Source organism: Lampris incognitus, chromosome 3 (genome assembly GCF_029633865.1).
Source record: "Lampris incognitus isolate fLamInc1 chromosome 3, fLamInc1.hap2, whole genome shotgun sequence".
Taxonomy (NCBI): Eukaryota; Metazoa; Chordata; class Actinopteri; order Lampriformes; family Lampridae; genus Lampris; species Lampris incognitus.
In genome coordinates, this window is record NC_079213.1 from 29,917,692 (window position 1) to 29,941,438 (window position 23,747).

Consider the following 23,747-nt stretch of genomic DNA (forward strand, 5'->3'; position numbering starts at 1 on the left):
CGTTATGTTCAATATAAATCCGATTTTCAATCAATCAGTGAATCAATCAATCAAATGAAAGAATCATATTTAACATACTGAATCATGACAGCTGTAATTTCAAAAATCTGCCGCTCGTTGAAAAGAGGATGTCTTCTGCTACAGAGAAAGAAATGCTTTGCAAAACACTTCCTTTCAGAAAGATGCAGGCCTATTTATTCTATCACATAGTCAGATTATTGTGTTATATCGGTTTTATAGCCTTAAAATAAAAGGCTAAATACTCCTCTGACTCTCTCATAAACCACAGTGGATTACTTTCAACAGCCTGTTACCAGGCCACTTTTGCTGTGAAAATAAAGATTGACCAATTTAGCTGCAGCTAGCTAAAGTTGAGTTGACCTGAATTGTCAATGGCGCACGCCAACAAACAGCAAACTGGTATAACCGCTGCAGTAGAAACCGGAAGTCAGTGGACTACAGTCTTTCTTTTTCTTTCTTTCTTTTTTTTTCTTTTTGCAATTACAAAACATTACAAGATATATTTATACACAGAGATACATACATAAACAGATACAATTAAAACACTGCAGGGGGAGGGAATGCATATTATAAAGATGCCACAAACACCAACTCAATAGTATGAGACCACAGATGAGTACGGATGTATCGTTTTCACCCCTTTCACATTGATAGATGACCTAATAGTATCCAAATAATGTTCGAGTATGTTTTTGAATGCTGTGAAAGAAGGTTTAGAATTTCTAAATTTACATTTTTGAATATGAAATTTGGCAAGTAAAAATATAACATTAACAATAACAAAATTGGCCAGCTCTCTCCTTCTTAAAGCCAAGAAGTACATTTTCAAAGGTAAAGGAAAGATCGGCAATAATGTGTATTTGAATAAAATAAAGGACGTCAGACCAAAACCTTTTAGTCATGTGTGTACAATACTGTAGCGAATTCGGGGGACAACGCAACCACAGGTACTGCCGCGGCTGGTACGCGAACCCTCAACGCCCGCACCGCAGGAGGCATTGCTAACCGCTAGACTAAAGTGTCGTGCGCGCGAGCCAACGGCCAGCGTGTCTTCTTATCCGTGCACGTTACACTACCCCCCCTCCTCCCCTCCTTCGGGAACCGCGTCCCCGCGCTTAAGCATATCATCTCCTTCACGCCTCAGGGCGCATACGTTTCCGATGGCCTTACGGTCGCTCCATCCCACTCCTGACACCAATATAGCGAATTCGGGGGACAACGCAACTACAAGAACTGCCGCTGCCGGGACGCGAACCCGTATCACCCGCACCGCAGGAGGCATCGCTAACCGCTAGACCAGGGGTCGGGAACCTTTTTGACTGGGAGAGCCATAAAAGCCAAATATTTCTAAATATATTTCATTGAGAGCCATATAGTATTTCTAACGTATAATAAATTAAATATGTCTCACTTTTAATGCGACTTCTGGTGCTGCATGGTTTTGCTGATGGCCTTGTAGTCTGGTTCATACGTGGTGAGGTTGAGCTTCATGCAGGCGTTGAGGCCTCCATCAGTTAAACGTGAGCGTAGGTTGGTCTTAATGTTCCTCATATGCGAGAAAGACTGTTCACATGCATATGTAGAGCCAAACATGGTCAATACGGCAATACTCACACGCTGCATTGTGTGGTATGTCACAGGAAGCTCGTTCCAAGTTTTAAGAATCAGCTGGTCTTCAGGTTGAAGATTTTTAATTTCTGTCCACTTGTGTTCCCTCGCCAGCTCTGCTCGCTGTCGCGCAAGACTTTCCAACTCTCCATTAAGTGACTTGAACTTACTCATCCACATGTCTGATGCCTTCAGGTCAGCAACTTCCAGCTCAAAGTCTCCGATAGAGACCCCGGGGATGCATGTCAGGTCGATTTTGTCCACTGCACACTCATGTGGATGAGTGATGAACTTGAAAAGACCAGTGCGCGCACGAAATTCTCCAAAACGTGCTTTGAATGACTGCAGGAGATTGAACGTAAAGCCAGCTAGCTGCTGGAGATCCAGATGTTGAGTGGAGTCACTTGCTAAGCATGCATCTCTAAATTGTTGCAGTCTTTCAAAGTGCAGAAGACGACCTGTTTCAATGTCCCTGAGAAAGACTTCCAGCTTGCTTTCAAATGCAAACACTGCTTGTTGAAGGGATGAGATTGTATTTCCAATACCTTGCATTTTCACATTGAGCTGGTTCAGATGGCCAGTTATGTCCACGAGATAGTGAAACTGCAGGAGCCAGTCAGTGTTGTCTAGCTCAGGATGCTTGACGCCTTTCATTTCAAGAAAAGTCCGGATTTCACTCAGGCAAGCTGCAAAACGGCTGAGCACCTTCCCCCTTGACAACCAACGCACGTTGCTGTGTAAAAGCAGACCGGGATAATGATTCCCAACTTCTTCTAACAGAGCTTTAAACTGGCGATCATTTAAAGCTCGGGCAACAATAAAGTTGACCACTCGAATGACCAGAGACATCACCTCGCCAAGCTCCTGGCCACACGTCTGAGCGCAAAGCGCCTCCTGGTGCAGGATGCAATGAACACTTAGGATGGCGCTCTTTTCATGTTCACGGAGAAGCGCTACAAATCCTTTGTTCTTCCCCAACATACAGGGTGCACCATCAGTACAGACAGAAATAAGTTTATCCATCGGTAGTTTTTTTTCTTTAGCAAACTCCATGAAAGACGTGAATAAATCCCCTCCTCTTGTTGTCCCTTTCATTGGCAAAACAGCCAAGCTTTCCTCACGCAGTGTGTCACCTGCAGCATACCTGGCAATGATACTGCACTGAGATAGATGGCTAACGTCTGTTGACTCATCTAACGCGAGAGAAAAGTATGTCCCGGCGTTTATGTCCTTAATTTGTGTTTCCTCGACCTGATTTGCCATCATGATGCTACGATCGTGCACAGTTCTTGCTGACAGGGGCATGTCTTTTATTCGTTTGATTATCTTGTCTTTATTTGGGAAGTCATCAAACAGTTCATTGGCCACATCAAGCATGAATGTTTTGGCATACTCGCCATCTGTGAATGACTTTCCATTCCTTACTATTGCCAAAGCCCCCGCAAAGCTAGCGGAATTCCCGTCACCTTGCTTGGTCCACACACGTAGTTGCTGCTGACTCGTCTGCACTCTCCGCTGTAGCTCCTCGCATGCCCTTTTCCTGCTGTCCCCCGCTGGATATTTCGATGCAAATGAAGCATGGTGCGTATCGAAGTGCCGCTTTATATTTGACCGTTTCATCAATGCAATTTTATCATTGCATATTAGACATACCACAGATCCTGCTCTCTCCACAAATGCAAATTCCTCTGTCCACGCAGCCTGGAATGCACGGTAATCATCGTCTTTTTTTCTTTTCGCCATCTTTTCCGTTACAAGGGTTGAAGCGAATAAACTAGTTGGCTATCTGATAAAATTGATTTCTTCACCTTTACAATGACCCGGACATGCTCGCGAGCCATTGGTTCCCGACCCGACCCACGGGTGACCCGTGACCCGTGAAATTTATCTTCAAAACTAATTTCTGTTTACTTTAAAATGACACAGTATTATTAAGATATATCACAAGTATTTTAAAATCAGTTCCAAACTGATTTTTTTGAAAAAAAAATAATTTTCAACTCAAAATTGTCTGGGAGCCATATGCCGTCACCGGAAGAGCCATATATGGCTCGCGAGCCATAGGTTCCCGACCGCTGCGCTAGACTAAATGGTCAGACCCGCGAGCTAACGGCCAGCGTGTCTTCTTATCCGTGCACGTTACAATACCAAAATAGATGCAGAGCAGTTTCAGGCATCAGTGAACTACAGTTATGCACCTTTTTTTTCTCTCAATTACGTGTTGAACCAGTTGACTACTTTGATATTTGAGACACTAGATTGGGACAGGGGGGAAAAAGGTGTCAGCCTTCATTTGGAGTCATAATACTAAAATGAGAGGAAAGATTTCGAGATAGGAGTTATTTCGGTCACAAGAATAAGGGTGCGAAAAAAGCATGAAGAAGGAGAAAATATAGACAGAAAAGAGGCATCAGTAGGTGAGGTGGTAACAATTGCAAGGATTAGTGTGGGACATTTTACAATCTGGAACACTCACGGCGAGGAAGCAGAAAATAAGCTGACTATTTAAAGAAGGATCTATCGGCTTGACTACTGTAATGCACTTTATTCTGGTATCAGCAAGGGCTCCCTCCACCGTCTGCAGTACGTTTCTTTTTATGGAAGCTTTTACAAATGTTTGATATTTGTTTTTATTTATGCTGTTTTTGTTTTTGCTCTTACTTGTTTGGTCTTACTCTTGTTTGTGCCTTGTCTGTTTTGTTTTGTTTTGTTTTTTGAAGCACTTTGTGGCATTGTTTTAGAAAAGTGCTATATAAATAAAATCATTATTATTATTATTATCCTCCCCCTTTTCTATCTGATCCAAATGGGCCGCAGATATATGGGCAGGACCAAGGGCGTCGGAACCGGGGGGGGGCGGAGGGGACAAGTCCCCCTCACTTTGAGGGGGGGGCTTTTCCGCCCCCCCCCCATAAACAAGAACATCCACTACTAGATATATGCATATAATATTGGACATATACTCCCTGTATGTGCCAGCATTCATGTCATTTCCATCCCACAATATGTAAGAGTATTAGTTATTAACAACAACCCCCCCCTCCTCCTCTCCATGTCTTTGGTACTGGCGGCGGCTCGCTGACACGTGACTGCGGTGACGTGGCAGTGGCGCTCACAGCTTTTCAAGGCAGCAGCGGTGATTCCTGCTCTGTTCATCATCACTCACGGGTTTGTAAATTCCCTCCCAAACAAAGTGTACTTACCCGTTTTTAAAACATAAACATGTCGTTATGATGAAGCCTGAGATTGAAACATATGGATTTAATTGAGTAAATGTATGTTTGCTAACTCCTGTCAATGCTAGTCAATGAGCGGGAAGCTAGCTAACTTTAGCTAGCAGAGACGTCGTGATAGTCACACGCAAATACATTCTAAAGGTTATAACGTTAATACGGAACGGGTCACATTAACCCGATTGTGAAAACAACGTTTTGTATAGCATTTGCATTCATTTCAGACTTCTGTGTTTTGGTCGTTTGGTAACTTCATAATGTGTTACTAAGCTGTTGGCTAAATTTGCTAGCTAGTTTAGCTTAATGCGAGAAATGAAAACGTTGCATACAGAACAGCAGCCTGACCTTACGAGGCTGTACAGCATTTACAGTGTGCATCACAGGCAGGTTAAATGCAAATTTTGTTGCACTTCGTTGCATGTTGCTTTCTTGCACTGTTCTATACTCTTTAATATCAATACAGTCTCCCGGGGGAGGCCTAATCGTGTTTTTCTTTGCTCAAAACTGTTGTAAAATGGCAGCTTAAAACCGTTTTTTAAAACATTTCCGGGTGAGCATGCTCCCGGGGACCCCCCTACAGGGTTTTGTCACCCCCCCCCCCGATATACAACTCTCTCCTACGCCCTTGGGCAGGACTGCACACGTTTTAAACATGCACACAAGATAGAGACGCACCAGATCCTCTCTTTTACTGTCTGTGAAACAGGATGTCATAATTATTGTCAGTTGGCTGTACTCGACTCGAAATGTGGGACTTCGTATTTTGTAATGAGTTTGTACGCAGCTGTGAAACCAGAGAACATTTATTTTCCTAATATCTGAACTCACATTCTGTCCAACCCCCCGTTTGACGTTTTGGTGTCCATTTTTCGCGTAAGCTAAAAAAAAAAGAAAAAAAAGTTGAGGGTCTTCCTCCTCTTCTCACGCGGTGCGCATGTGCGCGCTCCCCCGAAATGTGCGCACTTGGTGTTGCGTTCTCTCACGGACGTCAGTCTTCACACACAACCTCAGGACACACACACACACACACGGAGACACACACAAACACACGGGGAGGTCGTGCTGTCAATGTTCCGCTCCTGGACATGTTGTTAATTCACATTACCTCCATTCTGGGTGAGTTTTATCCGGCTTAATTATCTATAACGATTCAGATGTGGTGTCGCTTTGTAGAACTAAGCGTCTCCTCCTTGCAGGAGTCAGCAGAGGATCTTTGCCAACTTGTTCTCTCTCTTTTGGCTTCCTCAGCATCACGATGTAATAAAAGCCACATGTGGATTTTATTTTATTTTTTTCTTAGCTGTAAAACCAACAATTTTCCCCTCCATGACCGAGGGCAAGTTTCTCGAAGTAATCCCGGTGATATAAAACAGAGGACGGCGTGCTGCTGTTGGACATGGACGCAGGACACGGCAGCTAAATAAGAACCGTTTCCACATGTCTGTGCTGAGAGGACGTTTGCTCTCAACCACCCTCTTTAGATTGCGCACAGACTGATTGCATGTGATTCTAATTTAAATTCCAGTACTTAACTGTATGAAGGCGAATGAACTCAAAACAACGCACATATTTGTGTTGGCGTTACTACTACTTGTTTGAATCCACACAGCAGACTTGAGCTTTTAGTTTTGACAATTTCAGTCCCCCACAGAGAAAAGAAATGGTGTTGGCACAGATGACTCCAATTCTTTTCAATGCATCTTATGTGCTAGATAGCAAGTCTGCAGAAAACTTTGAAATGGGGTGGGCAGATTTCTTTTTTTGGGGGGGGTCACTCAAATTGTTTTTAAAGAGTACACTGTAAATTCTAAAAAGTTAAGTTTACTCAAAATTTAGGAAACCGATTACAAATGAACTTAATTGTGTCAAGTTATGTGAAATGGTTTTATGTGGAATGAACTTGACACACAAGTTCATTTACTTACTTTTTCCAAGTGTAATTGGTTTCCTAATTTTTTTAAGTAAACTTAACAGAATAAGAAACCTGTTTGAAATCACAGAGAATTGAAGATATTGTGGTAGAGCCATCTTTGTAGTCTCCCTCATTACTACATGGTAGTTACAGTATTTGCAGATGCCTCTGTGGTGGCGTAATGAAATGTCCATGAGACAAGCTCAAGGCATTTAATTGTAGGAATGTAAATCTGAGAGCCATAAGCTTATCATGATGGCCTTATTGTCATGTGAGCTCACCACCAACATAAAACTTGCATCTTTTTTTTGCTTTTGATGATGGAGTAGGAACTGGGGTGGCTTGGTATTTATTGAGGGTGGTATAGTACTCCGAGTGGCATGGTGGCGCAGTGGTTCGCGCGGTCGCTTCACAGTAAGAAGGTCCAGGGTTCGAGCCCCGGGGTAGTCCAACCTTGGGGGGGTCGTCCCCTGTGTGGAGTTTGCATGTTCTCCCCGTGTCTGCGTGGGTTTCCTCCGGGTGCTCCGGTTTCCTCCCACAGTCCAAAGACATGTAGGTCAGGTTAATTGGCTGTACTATAAATTGTCCCTAGGTCTGAATGTGTGTGTGTGGGCTCTGTGATGGCCTGGCGGCCTGTCCAGGGTATCTCCCCACTGCCACTAAATGACTGCTGGGATAGGCTCCAGCATCCCCATAACCCTGAGAGCAGGGTAAGTGGTTTGGATAATGGATGGAGGGTATATACGCCTTTATATACTTGGGTGGTATATCTTTGTGATGGCCACCCTATAGATCCGCCCTTGGTGCCTGAGCCGCCAGCATCACATCGTCTTTTTTTTTTTTTTTTTTTTTACCCCTGCAGTCCTCGGGTGGCAGGTCAAGGCGCTGACACCGGAGTTTGGCGATGTTTGCACTGAGGGGAGCTGCTATCCCGTAACCGGAGACCTGCTCATCGGCCGTGCGCACAAGCTCTCCGCCTCCTCCACTTGTGGCCTCCAACAACCGGAGCGCTTCTGCATCGTTGGACATCTGGAGGTAAGAGATGTCTGGAGAACAACACATGTCCATCATCACATAGACCCTCCTTCACGTGTGAAGGGCTGGCGTTACCTGGAACTGCTCTTCATCTACACCCAATGATGGCCATTTGGCACGGCTTTAGCTAGTTTTTCTCAGTGTGTGTGCGTGTTTCTGCTTTGCACAAGTGTGAAAAAAGTTTGCGTGATGCATGTCTGTGTAGGAGTTGCTGGCATTTTCCTCCACAATGAGCACTGTGTGCAGCACAATCCCTTCCCTGTGTGCTTGTGATGAGGGGTGAGACAGGCCAAGCGACGGGGATGGTCTCTTTTCTCAAAGACCCTTTGGGCAAATTGCCCTATTCAAAGGGTTTGTGTGAATGGTCGCCTTATGAGACGAGGGACATGCTTCAAGGCCTTTCAAAGACTGGGATGAGCACGGTGTTTAAGTGTGATCCTGGTGATAAGCAGGATGAAGTGGCAAGACGCATCTCAGAAACATCAAGTGAAAGCTAACTAAACAGGGCACGGAGCAGCTATTTAACAAAAATGATTATTTTTTTGTTTGTTTTGGGTTTTTCCCCCTTTTCTCCCACACTTCTGAGCCTTCCCGGTCGCTGCTCCACCCCCTCTGCCGATCCGGGGAGGGCTGCAGACTACCACGTACCTCCTCCGATACACGTGGAGTCGCCAGCCGCTTCTCTTCACCTGACAGTGAGGAGTTTCACCAGGGGGACGTAGCGCATGGAAGGATCACGCCATTCCCCCCAGTTCCCACTCCCCCCCACAAACAGGCTCCCCGACCGGCCAGAGGAGGCGCTAGTGCAGCGACCAGGACACATACCCACATTTGGCTTCATCTGTGCATAGTCCAATGACTTCCGGTTTCTACTGCAGCGATCATACCAGTTTCCTGTTTGTTGGCGCGTGCTATTGACAGTGGCATATTTTTCGCAATGCTTGCACGAGTTACCATGGATAAATGTCAACGACATGCACAGAACTGGCCACAAACTTTGACCTGCACCTATCAGCAAACAGGTGAAAAGTTTCAAGTTGTACATATCAAGTGACGTCCACAATTATGGCCGCCGCAGTAGTAACCGGACGTCAGTGGACTACAGTTATGCACACCCGACCAAGCCGGAGGTAACACGGGGATTTAAACCACCAATCCCCATGTTGGTAGGCAACAGAATTGACCGCTACGCTACCCGGAAGTCCACAGAAATGATTCTTCCTTGCAGTATATTCACAATAATTGCATGAGTGTGTATATTATGAGTGTGCATGTGTGTCTGTGCAGGTGCATTGTAAAACCACTATTTTGTTTTTGTTCCCGCAAAAAATCTGGAATGCAAGAATGATCCTGACAACAGTCAGAACAAATGTAGACTATTACTTTTTCCCATTTTGAACGCTTTTTCTTCGCTCTCTCTGCCCATCAAGGAGGAGAAGAAATGCTTCATTTGCGACTCGAGGCAGATGTACGACGAGCAGTCCAACCCCATCAGCCACACCATCGAAAACGTAGTCACCACCTTCGCCCCGAACCGCCTCAAAACCTGGTGGCAGTCTGAGAACGGTGAGAGACACATTAAACTAGAGAGAGAGCGAATTCAGGAGGTTGCCCGGGAACTGCTGCAGCCGGGACGCGAACCCGGGTCTCCCACACCACGGGTGACTACGTTACCCAGTCGACTAAAGGGTCCGACTCAAAACATATTGTAATGAATTTGGAGCTACCGGGATACGAACCCGGGCCTCCCACACCACGGGCTAGCTAGCTAGCTAGCTAGAGAGAGAGAGTGAGAGAGAGAGAGAGGGAGAGAGAGAGAGACCCTGAGGTAGAGACAGATGAGGAAAGTGAGACATTTCTGTGTGCTTTGAGGAAATGAAGAGGTGTATAGTGAGTGTGAATGTGTTCACGGTGTGTTCTCATGGGAACTGGAGGTGGTAATGACGGGACAGCAGATCACAGAGCTGCTTGGGGGGGAGGGCACAGGTGTGCTGAAGAGAACAGGTGTGACAGCGAGAAACAGATGTGTGTTATCACTACCACTAGAACACACACACACACACACACACACACACACACACACACACACACACACACACACACACACACACACACACATACACAAACGCACACAAACCCCTTGCAGGGGAAAAAGGAGAATGGTGTAATAAGCAAGAGGTGCAGCCTTATTATAGGAGGAGCTGCGGTCCACACTATAGTAGTTATAGTGGGCAGCACAGTGGCCCAACGGTCAGCACTGTTGCCTCACAGCAAGAAGGTCCTGGGTTCGAACCCCAGGTCTTCCCAGCTCCTTTCTGTGTGGAGTTTGCTTGTTCTCCGCGTGTCTGCGTGGGTTTCTTTGAGGCGCTGCGGTTTCCTCCCACCATCAAAAAGACATGCATGTTAGGGTTAATACTCCTGCCTGCGCCCCTGAGCAAGGCAGTGGAAAGAAGAGCTGGAGTTGGTCCCTGGGGGCTGCACTGCAGCTGCCCACTGCTCCTAGCTACAGTTTGTGTTGGGATGAACTCCCCCACAGTGATTAATAAACTACATCTTAATTGTATAACACAAAGTTCTCATACACTTTCACATTAACAGAGTTCACACACACACACACACACGTTCTTACAAAGGCCAGAGGAGCAGGGCTGTGGGAATCTGTCAGAGGTATGAGTCATGGTAGCAGCAGGGCCAAGCAGTGCAGATGGCGTTGAAACAGCAGGAAGCAGCAGACACAATGGTCCAGGCTTGAGATTTTTGGAGCCCACTGCCGTGGTCCTCCAGATTGATTGGTCTCACCTGGGCGTGGCTGGGAGTGGACATGCAGGCACCGTGAATGTGGGATAAGTCTTTGGGAATTGTGTGAGAACAGTGATTTTGGGTCAGTGTTGGCACTTTTAATGTGTTTCTGATCATATAGAAGCCTTTCAAAATGTTAATTTACTCGTATGTGTGTGTGTGTGCTTCCCATTACCTCCAGGTGTGGAGAATGTGACCATCCAACTGGACCTGGAAGCCGAATTTCATTTCACACACCTCATTATGACCTTCAAGGTGCCCATTCCCTCTCCCTCTCTCTCTCTCTCTCTCTCTCTCTCTCTCTCTCTCTCTCTCTCTCTCTCTCTCTCTCTCTCTCTCTCTCTCTCTCTCTCTCTCTCTCCACCCTCTCTCCCACACATATATGTAAACATCCCGGCTCACAGCTGTGTGGGGAGGGATTTGGAAAATGGTTTTGGCCTCTGGAGAACGGTGGGAAGAAGAAGAGGAGGGGTCGGGAGGTCTGCAGTAAAACCCGGTCCCCTCCTACCGTGCTGCTGCTGAACAGACTGATCTGCCTCCAGGACAGAGGCCAGCTGGAGTCAGGCCTCCTATACTGACCTTGTAGCTCATCTTTCTAATCTACATTCATGTAACACACAACACGTGAATGTAACCCACGACAGATGAATGTAACACATGACACATGAATGTAACCCACGACAGATGAATGTAACACACGACACATGAATGTAACCCACAACACATGAATGTAACACACACGACATGAATGTAACACACACAACACAAGAATATAACACACGGTACATGAATGTAACACCCGACATGAATGTAACACACAACATAAATGTAACACACGACACACGAATGTAACACACAACACGTGAATGTAATACACACGAAATGAATGTAACACACGACAAATGAATGTAACACAACATGAATGTAACACACACAACACGTGAATGTAACCTACACGACACGTGATTGTAACACACACGATATGAATGTAACACATGACATGAATGTAACAACATGAATGTAACACACACGACACATGAATGTTAACACACGACACATGAATGTTATACACACGACATGAATGTTACACACAACACATGAATGTAACACACGACCCATGAATGTAACACACACAACACATGAATGTAACACAACACATGAATGTAACACACACGACACATGAATGTAACACACGACATGAATGTAACATGAATGTAACACACGCGACACATAAATGTAACACAACATGCAGTCCCGTCTGGTCTAACTGTTCAGGGTAGGTTCGAAGAGGAGGTGTAAAACCATTAAATGTGCTCTTTGAGGGGTCACAGCCGTCGTTTGTGTCATTCAAACATCACGTTACAGTGTTCACATGTTGTTGTTTCGTCTCTGAAAGACATTTCGCCCGGCCACCATGGTCATAGAGCGCTCCATGGACTTTGGGAAGAAATGGCAGGTGTACCGATTCTACGGCTACGACTGCAAGACATCCTTCCCTGGCGTGTCCCTCGGTCCCATGGTCAAAGTGGACGACATCATCTGTGATTCACGCTACTCCGAGATCGAGCCGTCCACCGAGGGCGAGGTAGGTGTGAACTACAAGATTTTGGTGATGGCATGAGAGCCAAACAAATAAATGAATAAACACTGTCTCTTTCAGCTGTTTTTTCTCTCCTTATATATCACCCCAACTTTTTTGTTGTTGTTTTTTTCTTAGGTGATATTTCGGGTGTTGGATCCTGTTTTTGAGATTGAAGACCCCTACAGTCCTAAGATACAGAGTAAGCTTCACTAAAATCATGTAAAAAGACAAAGATATATATATATATATATATAGTAACAATAAGGTTCATCAGGTAAGGATATTGTATTTAGTTACATGCTCACGTGGATTTGTGCTGGACTCCATGTCAGTTTAACATGACAAACGATGGTTATATAGTGATACCCATCACATTTGTGCCCCCAATTCCAAACCGTAAACACTAAACAAGATATCTAGTGATGAGAGGATTTCCAGTGACTCGTCATCTTGTCTAGGCATCTCCCTGGCATAGACATGAAAGGTCAGGGGTCAGATGCACGAGGCATGACGGGGAATTTCACATGTGGAAGCTACATGACCTCTGTACACTGATCCCTCACTTGCATACAGAGAGAAACACAGCCTCTTAAGTCTCTGTCAGTCTTTTCTGTCTCTGTCCCCGTCTCTCTCTTAAAAGTCTCTCTCTCAAGCTCACACACACACAAGGGCCTTAATAGCAAGAATATGGTGAATGTCGTGTGTGTGAGCAGACGGCACGGTGGCGCAGTGGTTGGCGCGGTCGCCTCACAGCAAGAAGGTCCTTGGCTTGAACCCCAGGGTAGTCCAACCTTGGGAGGGTCGTCCTGGGTCGTCCTCTGTGTGGAGTTTGCATGTTCTCCCTATGTCTGCGTGGGTTTCCTCCGAGTGCTCCGGTTTCCTCCCACAGTCCAAAGACATGTAGGTCAGGTGAATCGTCCATACTAAATTGTCCCTAGGTGTGAATGTGTGTGTGTGTTGGCCCTGTGATGGCCTGGCGGCCTGTCCAGGGTGTCTCTCCGCCTGCCACCCAATGACTGCTGGGATAGGCTGCAGCATCCCCGTGACCCTGAGAGCAGGATAAGCGATTTGGATGATGGATGGATGGATGTGCGTGTGAGTGACCTACCCAAGGTCCAAGACTTGTGCAATGAACTGCCATTAACACACTACAATTTGCTATAGACACCAAAAACTGCTGATGCTAACCTTGTTTTGGGGATATGTTAAGATTTCTTATTAACTATATGTTACCGTCAAGTGTGATATGAAACATGAGTGCAGTACAGTACAGTACTCCTAAAGAAACTACCTATTATTCTTTGGTTTTGCACTATGTACCAAGTGTTGCCCACCACCACATTATAACTTAGCTGCAAATTTGTTTGCACAGACCTGTTGAAAATCACCAACCTGCGTGTGAAGTTCATCAAGCTGCACACGCTGGGCGACAACCTGCTGGACTCCCGCGAAGAGGTGACGGAGAAGTATTACTACGCCCTCTACGACATGGTCGTCCGTGGCAGCTGCTTCTGCTACGGCCACGCCTCCAAGTGTGCGCCGTTCGATGGAGCGCCGGTGGGGGCAGAGGGCATGGTACGACACACACACACACACACACACACACACACACACACACACACACACACACACACACACATATGTACAATTCATTTTGTTTACATTATCACAATAATCACCGTTATGCTGCAGCTGCACCTGACTTCAATTTGTGTGTGTGTGTGTGTGTGTGTGTGTGTGTGTGTGTGTGTGTGTGTGTGTGTGTGTGTGTAGGTCCACGGCCGCTGTGTGTGTAACCATAACACAAGGGGTCTGAACTGTGAACAATGTCAAGACTTTTACCATGACCTGCCGTGGAGACCAGCAGAGGGATACAACACTAACGCCTGCAAGAGTGAGACTACGAATACACACACACACACACACTAAATCTCCCGCTTTCTCCTTCTTTATCTCCTTCTCTTTCTCCCCACACAAAAACAAACACTCCCATGCCCAGTTTTCTCAGGAGTTGCTCAGAGTTCACAGGTTTACCCATGATTCGTTGTAACCAGCAAAGGTCCTGTTGCCTACTTTGTCTCTCTCTGTCAGGGTGCGAGTGTAACCAGCACTCGTCCATCTGCCATTTTGACGTGGCAGTCTACATGTCGACCGGCAACACGAGCGGAGGCGTGTGTGACAACTGCCAGCACAACACCATGGGCCGCCAGTGCGAGCAGTGCCGACCCTTTTTCTACCAACACCCCAACCGGGATCTGAGGGACCCCAACGGCTGCGAACGTACGTCACCCCCCCCACACACACACACACACACACACACAATGACCTCTGAAAAACCTGTTTTCAACTCCGTCCCTAATCACACCTTGTTTTATGGCCCACCCATTATAAGGGCCATGTAGGTTTTTTTTTTTTACAAAGCACGTGGAAATGTCTCTTCTGGGATCTGTGTAGCTGTGTTGTCTGGATTCCGTCCCTTAAAAAGCTCCAAGCTAGCACAGCCTCCATACCATAATTAAGTAGAAGTGGAAATGCGGCAAGAAAATGGCGTACATTTTCCCTCTCTCTCTCTGTCTGTGTGTGTGTGTGTCTCTCTCTCCCTCTCTGTGTCCCTCTCTCTGTCTGTCTGTCCCTCTCTCTGTCTGTCTCTCTCTCTGTCTCTCAATTCAATTCTATAATGCTTTATTGGCATGCCTATTCATTACAATGTTGCCAAAGCAGGGAACTCTCTTTGTCTCTCTGTCCCTCTCTGTGTCCCTCTCTGTCTCTCGTTCTCTGTGTGTGTGTCTCTCTGTCTCTCAATTCAGTTCAGTTCTATAATGCTTTATTGGCATGACTACATTCATTACAATGTTGCCAAAGCAGGTGACTCTCTCTCTCTCTCTCTCTCTGTCTCTGTCTCGCTCTCTCTCTCTCTCTCTCTCTCTCTCTCTCTCTCTCTCTCTCTCTCTCTCTCTCTCTCTCTCTCTCTCTCTCTCTCTCTCTCTCTCTCTCTCACACTCTCGCTCTCCCTCTCTCTGTCTCACTCTCTCTGCAGGACTTATGCACCTAACATTGTAAAGTTATAGCTCTCTACTATGTACTATACTATGCACATTTACATGATGTTATTCATGATAAAGTAATTGGTATTTCATTAATTTCATTCTGCACAACTCCAAGGATTTTCTAATCTCACTTCATTTGTCTCCCCTCTTCTGGTGACTCTGTAGCATGTAGCTGTGACCCAGACGGCTCGCTGCAGGGGGGGATGTGTGACCAGCGGACCGATGTGATGGCGGGGCTGATCTCGGGTCAGTGTCGGTGCAAGGCCAACGTGGAAGGGGAGCGATGTGACTACTGCAGACAGGGAAACTATGGGCTGGGACAGGGGCCCCACGGCTGCCTGCGTAAGTCGATCTCAAACACACATACACACCACATGCACTCACTGAACATTTTTGAGGATTTCAATATTCATGCATAACTGAATGTTAGGATTTTCAAAGGATTTTAAAGATTTTAAGTTTATAAAGTTTGCAGCGTACTTTATTGAGCGCAGGATACACACAGGTGCACACACACATACATGTATATGAACAACTCAGCGGGATGGAGACTGACACACTTTGGTTTCATTTTTCCATTGTGTGTTTTGGCTAGCTTGTACCTGCAACCCGCTTGGCACATTGCCTGGGGGAAATCCGTGTGACACAATCACAGGAAGGTGCTTCTGCAAACGCCTTGTTGATGGACATGACTGTGATCAGTGTCTGGTAAGGATGTGATCGTGACCTGCGCTTGTCTCCATCCACAGCATTTGTGTCAGTGATCCTTATTGTGTTCTGGTCTCTGTGCTTTACCCTGTAGCCTCAGCACTGGGGCCTGTCCAATGACATGGACGGCTGCAGACCATGTGACTGCGACCAGGGCGGTGCCGTCAACAACAAGTAAGATTTGACTCGATTTAACCAGTCCTGGTGTTTCCCGTTTTGATGTTGACCAATCAAATGTATATTTACCGGGCGTCTGGGTAGCTTACCAGTCTATTCCATTGTCTACCAATACGGGGATCGCCAGTTCGAATCCCCGTGTTACCTCCAGCTTGGTCGGGCATCCCTACAGACACAATTGGCCATGTCTGTGGGTGGGAAGCCAGATGTGGGTATGTGTCCTAGTCGCTATGCTAGAGCCTCCTCTGGTTGTTCGGGGGGGAGTGGGGGGGGATAGCGTGATCCTCCCAAGCGCTGCGTCCCCCTGGTGAAACGCCTCACTGTCAGGTGAAAAAAAGCGGCTTGCGACTCCACTTGTATCGGAGGAGGCATGTGGTAGTCTGCAGCCCTCCCCGGATCGGCAGAGGGGTGGAGCAGTGACCAGCTCGGCTCGGAGGAGTGGGGTAATTGGCCGGGTACGAGGGGGGGAAAAGGGGAGCGGGGAATCCAGAAAGTCCAGGGCGTCTCCCCGCCTGCCGCCCAATGACTGCTGGGATAGGCTCCAGCATCCCCGCAACCCTGAGAGCAGGATAAACGGTTTGGATAATGGATGGATGGGTAAAAAGATAATGTGTGTCACCATCATGTCTGCCCTCTCTTGTAGTTGCAACCCCCATACAGGGCAGTGTGAGTGTAGGGAGCACATGTTTGGAAGGCGCTGTGACCAGGTGGAGTCTGGTTTCTATTTCATCGCTCTGGACCACTACACGTATGAAGCAGAGGATGCCAAGCACGGACCTGTGAGTGGATTTTGAGTATATATAGTACATATATACACTACTGTTCAAAAGTTTGGGATCACCCAAACAATTTTGTGTTTTCCATGAAAAGTCACACTTATTCACCACCATATGTTGTGAAATGAATAGAAAATAGAGTCAAGACATTGACAAGGTTAGAAATAATGATTTGTATTTGAAATAAGATTTTTTTTACATCAAACTTTGCTTTCGTCAAAGAATCCTCCATTTGCAGCAATTACAGCATTGCAGACCTTTGGCATTCTAGCTGTTAATTTGTTGAGGTAATCTGGAGAAATTGCACCCCACGCTTCCAGAAGCAGCTCCCACAAGTTGGATTGGTTGGATGGGCACTTCTTTGAGCAGATTGAGTTTCTGGAGCATCACATTTGTGGGGTCAATTAAACGCTCAAAATGGCCAGAAAAAGAGAACTTTCATCTGAAACTCGACAGTCTATTCTTGTTCTTAGAAATGAAGGCTATTCCATGCGAGAAATTGCTAAGAAATTGAAGATTTCCTACACCGGTGTGTACTACTCCCTTCAGAGGACAGCACAAACAGGCTCTAACCAGAGTAGAAAAAGAAGTGGGAGGCCGCGTTGCACAACTGAGCAAGAAGATAAGTACATTAGAGTCTCTAGTTTGAGAAACAGACGCCTCACAGGTCCCCAACTGGCATCTTCATTAAATAGTACCTGTTAGAGCCTGTTTGTGCTGTCCTAGTGTATATATATATATATATATATATATATATATATATATATATATATATATATGTGTGTGTGTGTGTGTGTGTACACATCAAACTTAGATAGCTCTCTGACATGTAGTCAGCAGCAGATGGAAAAACTTGTTCTTACTTTCTCTTCTATTTTTCCACCTATCTTTTTCTTAGGGTGTGATAGTGGTACCACGGCCCTATCCTCCGGGCCGTTCACCGACATGGACCGGTATGGGCTTTGTTAACGTACCAGAGGGAGCCTACCTCGAGTTCACCATCAACAATATTCCCGAGTCCATGGACTACGACCTGCTCATCCGCTATGAGCCACAGGTAACATACATGTGCTCCACACACAGTTTCATAGCCAGTACAGGATCTAATTCGTCCGGGTGCTGTGGTGGTGCAGCAGATTAACATGCAAGCGTCCTGACTCTGTGGCTTGCTGCGTTTGGCTCACCTTTGCATTGTGCCAAGCATTGCATATTCCTGGTTGGGGAGCCGGAAGGGTCAGTATGTCCCAATTTTGCAATTAGTGGCTCTTAAATAGCTTACACACGATAAGCATCTGGGCGTCAGCGTGCTGCCGGATCCTGCACAATAAGTGCAGTGATCGAGTAGAGGCGTCCGCATGGAAGCACGTTTGGAAGCTGAGGGTGGGAACGCATAAACAAAGAAAACTTAAAGAACGGTAAAGAACAGTAGCTGTGCAAAAGTACCTAAGTTGCTGAGGTGACTACACTACAGTGAATAACTAAATTATCGAGTTAATCAGAATCAGAAATACTTTATTAATCCCTGAGGGGAAATTTGGTAAATATGGCTGAATCCACTAACCTGACATGTTTTATCTATTTAGTTATTTATTTGCCTTTTCTCTCCCCAATTGTACTTGGCCAATTACCCTATTTTCTTGAGCCATCCCTGTCTCTGCTCCACCCCCTCTGCTGACCCGAGGAGGGCTGCAGACTAGCACATGCCTCCTCTGATACATGTAGAGTCGCCAGCCGCTTCTTTTCACCTGACAGTGAGGAGTTTCGCCAGGGGGACATAGCGCGAGGGAGGATCACGCTATTCCCCCCCCAGTTCCCCCTCCCTCCTGAACAGGTGCCCCGACTGACCAGAGGAGGCGCTAGTGCAGCGACCAGGACACATGCCGACATCTGGCTCCCCACCTGCAGACACGGCCAATTGTGTAGGGACACCCGAACAAGCCGGAGGTAACACGGCGATTCGAACTGGCGATCCCCGTGTTGGTAGGCAACGGAAAAGACCACCATGCTTCCCGTACACCCCCGACATGTTATTTTTTTCTATCATCATGATAAGAAGTTGCGACTTTATGTCAACTTCAGGCAGGGTTGCCTTGTGCGACAAAGCTGCAGCTTTCCCTCGACTTTTCATTCGCTCATGTTGTCTTTTAGCTTTTTGTGCAAATGAGGCATCACACGTGCACCACTCTGACAGAAGTTTAATTGCTTAGCCTGACCTGATAATCTCTCCATATCTGTCGGTAGCTGCCAGAGCAGTGGGAGCAAGTGAATATCAGAGTGGAGCGTCCCACCTTCGTCCCACCCAACTACTACAGCCACTGTAGCAACTCCATACAACGCGGAGACCACCAGTCGGTCTCTCTGCCGCCCGGATCCAGGTAATCTACCCCCCCCCCCCATCTATCTCAACCCCCCGCTCGCTCTCCTCACCACACACACACACACACACACACACACACACATAATAAATCAATGACTTGGTGTGTGTCATGGTTTCAGACATGTGGTGCTTCCGAGTTCTGTGTGTTTGGAGAAGGGATTCAACCACACCGTGCACCTCAGTCTACCGCTCTACTCCTCATACAGTGACGTCCAGAGTCCCTACACACTCATTGACTCTGTGAGTTCGACACACTCAGAACAGTGACCTCTACGTGCACACTGATATGCACACGCACAAAAACACACACACAGGAATGAATACAAGCCCTGCTGTGACTGCCAAATAAATCTAGTGCTCTCTCCATCTACTGTCTCCATGTTAGTGGAAAAAGCCTTGTTTTGTGCTCTTCATATCTACTGCCATCCTCCCCCCTCTAGTTGGTGCTTATTCCCCGGGTCAGAGAGCTGGACATGTTCGATGGCACAGATGGCGAAAAAGCGTGGGACACATTCCAGCGGTACCGCTGTTTGGAGAGCAGCCAGAGTGTTGTCAAGAGCCCCATGACTGATATCTGCAACGATTACATCTTCAGTGTCTCCGCTCTGCTCCATCAAGGAGCCATGGGTAACAATATGTTTGTGTGTGTGTCTGTGTATGTTGATATATTTAAGCAAATTTGTGCACTCCCTCAGTGTACATTTCATACCTCTGACGTTTCCACATTCTTGCCATTCTCTCTCTCTCTCTCTCTGTGTTTCCTTCCATCATTATTACTGTCTCACCCACACACCCCATCTGCAGCGTGCCGGTGTGACCAACAGGGCTCGCTCAGCGCCGTGTGTGAACCCAAAGGCGGGCAGTGCCAATGTCGTCCCAACGTGGTTGGCAGGAACTGTGAGCATTGCGCCCCTTCCACATTCTTCTTCAGCCCTGCCGGCTGCAGATGTGAGTAACAGGGTGGGCTCAGGGGTCAAAGGTGAAGGGGAGTGGGAACAGAAGACAATGAGCTGAACTGAGACTTCACAAAAAAAAAAATCTCCCTAGGGGCGTCCAGGTGGCGTGGCGGTCTATTCCGTTGCCTACCAACATGGGGATCGCCGGTTCGAATCCCCGTGTTACCTCCGGCTCGGTTGAGCGTCCCTACGGACACAATTGGCCGTGTCTGCAGGTGGGGAGCCGGATGTCGGCATGTGTCCTGGTCGCTGCACTAGCGCCTCCTCTGGTCAGTCGGGGCACCTGTTCAGGAGGGAGGGGGAACTGGGGGGGGAATAGCGTGATCCTCCCTCGCGCTACATTCCCCTGGCGAAACTCCTCACTGTCAGGTGAAAAAAAGCGCCTGGCGCTCCACATGCATTGGAGGAGGCATGTGGTAGTCTGCAGCCCTCCCCGGATCAGCAGAGGGGGTGGAGCAGTGACCGGGATGGCTCCGAAGAGTGGGGTAATTGGCCAGATACAATTGGGGGAGAAAAGGGGGGGGGGGTCTCCCTATTTCTGATCTCTCCAACACAACTGATTCCCAGCTTCTAAGATGTGTCTGTGTCTAACACCACATCCACGCTTCTTCCATATCTTCTCCATCCATACACACAGTGTGTGAGTGTGACCCACGGGGTTCAGTCAACGCCTTCTGCCATGAGGCTACGGGGCAGTGCAAGTGTGTGCCGGGGGCAACAGGGCGCCAGTGTGCCCACTGCCTGCCGGGGTTCTGGGGCTTCCCTCAGTGCCGGCCATGTCATTGTAACGGCCACAGCGACTACTGCCACCCACAGACCGGAGAGTGTCAGGGCTGCCGGGACTACACCACCGGACACAACTGTGAAAGGTACAGTGACATCCGTCACAGACGACGTTCGGACGGTGAAAGGGACGGGTTAGATTGTCCCCTATAATTTTCATCTGGTGAATCCCTTTGCAGGTGTCTGAATGGTTACCATGGTGACCCAGAGCTGGGTTCTGGCGGGCACTGCCGCCCCTGCATGTGCCCGGACGGGCCAGGGACTGGGCGGCAGTTTGCTGATGGCTGTTACCAGTTGGCCAGTGCAAACCAGCTGGTCTGTGTCTGCAGCCCCGGATACAAAGGTACACACACACACACACACACACACACACACACACACACACACACACACACACACACACACACACCAGCATCTTACAGGAATTGTAGTAACAGAGTGTGTATTTTGTAAGCCATTTTCAGGCACTCAAGAGTATTTCATATTCATATTGTATGCCATTGTAACACAATACACACACACACACAACATACCCAGATGATCGTAACGCCCATCTTCGAAGCCTCTTTAGTTTGTGAGGTGTTACGTGTGTGTGTTTTGTATTTTATGTATTTGCACAGCATCCCATAACTTAAGGACAGTTACATTAATCAGCCATTCTTAAACCAAGTCAGTAAACATTTCATTTCAAACACCATTTTAAACAACAATTGCGCTCTCCCGTTAACAGCTGCTACTTTGAGAAAACGCATGTAATTGACGAGCCTTCGTAGAGCGGCACTTAAAAATGCTCTTTACCTCTGCAAGCAGTTGGACTTGGGAGACGGAGCCCTGGTCTGTCTCATTCATAATTGACAGGTGGTGTGTCTGGTTATGTTTATGTTGTGGTTTTGAATTCTTCTGTGTAACCACAGAGAGAGCGGGTGTTTTCAATTAAAAACTACAAACGCTCTGGGTAGTGTAGCGGTCTATTCCTTTGCCTACCAACACGGAGATCGCTAGTTTGAATCCCTGTCTTGCCTCTGGCTTGGTTGGGCATCCCTACAGACACATTTGGCCGTGTCTGCGGGTGGGAAGCCAGATGTGGGTATGTGTCCTGGTCGCTGCACTAGCGCCTCCTCTAGTCGGTTGGAGCACCTGTTCAGGGTGGGAGGGGGAACTGGGGGGAATAGCGTGATCCTCCCACGCGCTACGTCCCCCTGGCGAAACTCCTCACTGTCAGGTGAAAAGAAGCGGCTGGTGACTCCACATGTTTTGGAGGAGGCATGTGGTAGTCTGCAGCCCTCCCCGGATTGGCAGAGGGGGTGGAGCAGTAACCGGGACGGCTAGGAAGAGGGGGGTAATTGGCCAAGTACAATTGGGGAGAAAAAAAAGGGGGGGGGCTTTTTAAAAAACAAAACAAAAAGGAAACTATAAACACGGTTAGTATGATATGGTTACCCTGTGGCTTGTTGTACAGAAGTCATCATGAGCACAAATATCTAAGAGGTACTGTATTTTACTTGACATCTTTCCCTCTTGCCGCATAGGAGCCCGGTGTGATGAGTGTGCCCCGGGATACTTTGGCAACCCCCAGGTGCAGGGCGGGCGCTGTATGCCATGTCAGTGTAACAACAACATCGACATGCAGGACCCAGACTCCTGCGACCCTCGCACGGGCGCCTGTCTCAAATGCCTGTACCACACCGAGGGCTATGGATGTCAGCAATGCAAACTGGGACACTACGGCAACGCTGCCACGCAGAGCTGCCGCAGTGAGTGAACCTATTCATGTTCGTATGCTGATAATGCCTCTGTATGTGTGTAGGTTTTTGTGCGTGTTGATCTCTTTCTGTCTCTCACTACAGAGTGCATGTGTTACCCAGTGGGCACTATGCCGCAGGCGTGTACATCTCCAGGCGAGTGCCAGTGTGATCTGTACAGCGGCCAGTGCCCCTGCCAGTCCAACGTGGTGGGTCAGAACTGTGACCGCTGTGCTCCCAATACCTGGAACATCACCAGTGGAAGTGGCTGCCTGGCCTGCAACTGCGATCTCGACCACTCTTTTGGATCATCCTGCAATGAGGTACATGCGACAACGGTCCCCAAACCAAAATGAGACCCCCCCCCCAATTGTTTCCGGCCAATTACCCCACTCTTCCGAGCCGTCCTGGTCACTGCTCCAACCCCTCTGCAGACTACCACATGCCTCCTCCGATACATGTGGAGTCGCCAGCCGCATCTTTTCACCTGACAGTGAGGAATTTCGCCAGGGGGACGTAGCGCGTGGGAGGATCACGCTATTCCCCCGCTGTTCCCCCTTCTCCCCGAACAGGAGCCTCGACCGACCACAGGAAGCGCTAGTGCAGCGACCAGGACACTCACATCCCACCTGTGTGTGAGAATGTATATGGATCCACAGGTATGGCAGTAATCACTTCAGGGTGTTGGGTTAGGACACTATTTTTGTGCTCGGGTGAGAATGAGGAAAAAGGAGCTGCAGAGTCCAGGTCCTGAGTTTAGGCTCCTAATCTATGTCAAAGGGAGGTCGATACATAAAAGGGTGTGTGTGGTTCTGTAACAACAGACACAACAATACAGGCTGATTAATAAGGGAAATTGTAGCCTGGATACAATAGCAAACCTTAACTAGACATAAGCATCTATACAAATAACAGCTAGCATGCAGAGCTAAAGACTAGTAATGATGGGTTTAATAGGCTAGTAATTAGCGATTAGCGGTCAGTGAACACC

General features: G+C 47.5%; 1 protein-coding gene across 2 annotated transcripts in view; it reads left to right on the forward strand.

Moving 5' to 3' along the window:
• Nucleotides 1-5,864: 5,864 nt before the first annotated feature.
• The window catches only part of lamb1b (laminin, beta 1b), a 31,482-nt gene continuing 13,599 nt past the window's right edge, over nt 5,865-23,747 (forward strand). Inside the window, exons 1-22 of one of the 2 annotated variants that reach the window (XM_056276167.1) lie at nt 5,865-5,978; nt 7,637-7,809; nt 9,240-9,375; nt 10,790-10,863; nt 12,005-12,193; nt 12,326-12,389; nt 13,563-13,765; nt 13,964-14,084; nt 14,282-14,470; nt 15,403-15,579; nt 15,833-15,945; nt 16,040-16,119; nt 16,766-16,901; nt 17,797-17,955; nt 19,140-19,273; nt 19,395-19,515; nt 19,716-19,902; nt 20,080-20,223; nt 20,869-21,100; nt 21,194-21,357; nt 22,544-22,768; nt 22,862-23,079. In XM_056276167.1, the coding sequence (XP_056132142.1) occupies nt 5,948-5,978; nt 7,637-7,809; nt 9,240-9,375; nt 10,790-10,863; nt 12,005-12,193; nt 12,326-12,389; nt 13,563-13,765; nt 13,964-14,084; nt 14,282-14,470; nt 15,403-15,579; nt 15,833-15,945; nt 16,040-16,119; nt 16,766-16,901; nt 17,797-17,955; nt 19,140-19,273; nt 19,395-19,515; nt 19,716-19,902; nt 20,080-20,223; nt 20,869-21,100; nt 21,194-21,357; nt 22,544-22,768; nt 22,862-23,079 (3,270 nt within the window). In that variant the 5' untranslated portion in view covers nt 5,865-5,947. Of the gene's footprint in view, nt 5,979-7,636; nt 7,810-9,239; nt 9,376-10,789; nt 10,864-12,004; nt 12,194-12,325; nt 12,390-12,921; nt 13,100-13,562; nt 13,766-13,963; nt 14,085-14,281; nt 14,471-15,402; nt 15,580-15,832; nt 15,946-16,039; nt 16,120-16,765; nt 16,902-17,796; nt 17,956-19,139; nt 19,274-19,394; nt 19,516-19,715; nt 19,903-20,079; nt 20,224-20,868; nt 21,101-21,193; nt 21,358-22,543; nt 22,769-22,861; nt 23,080-23,747 lie in introns of those variants that run through there. The other variant, XM_056276168.1, reaches the window with a different exon arrangement.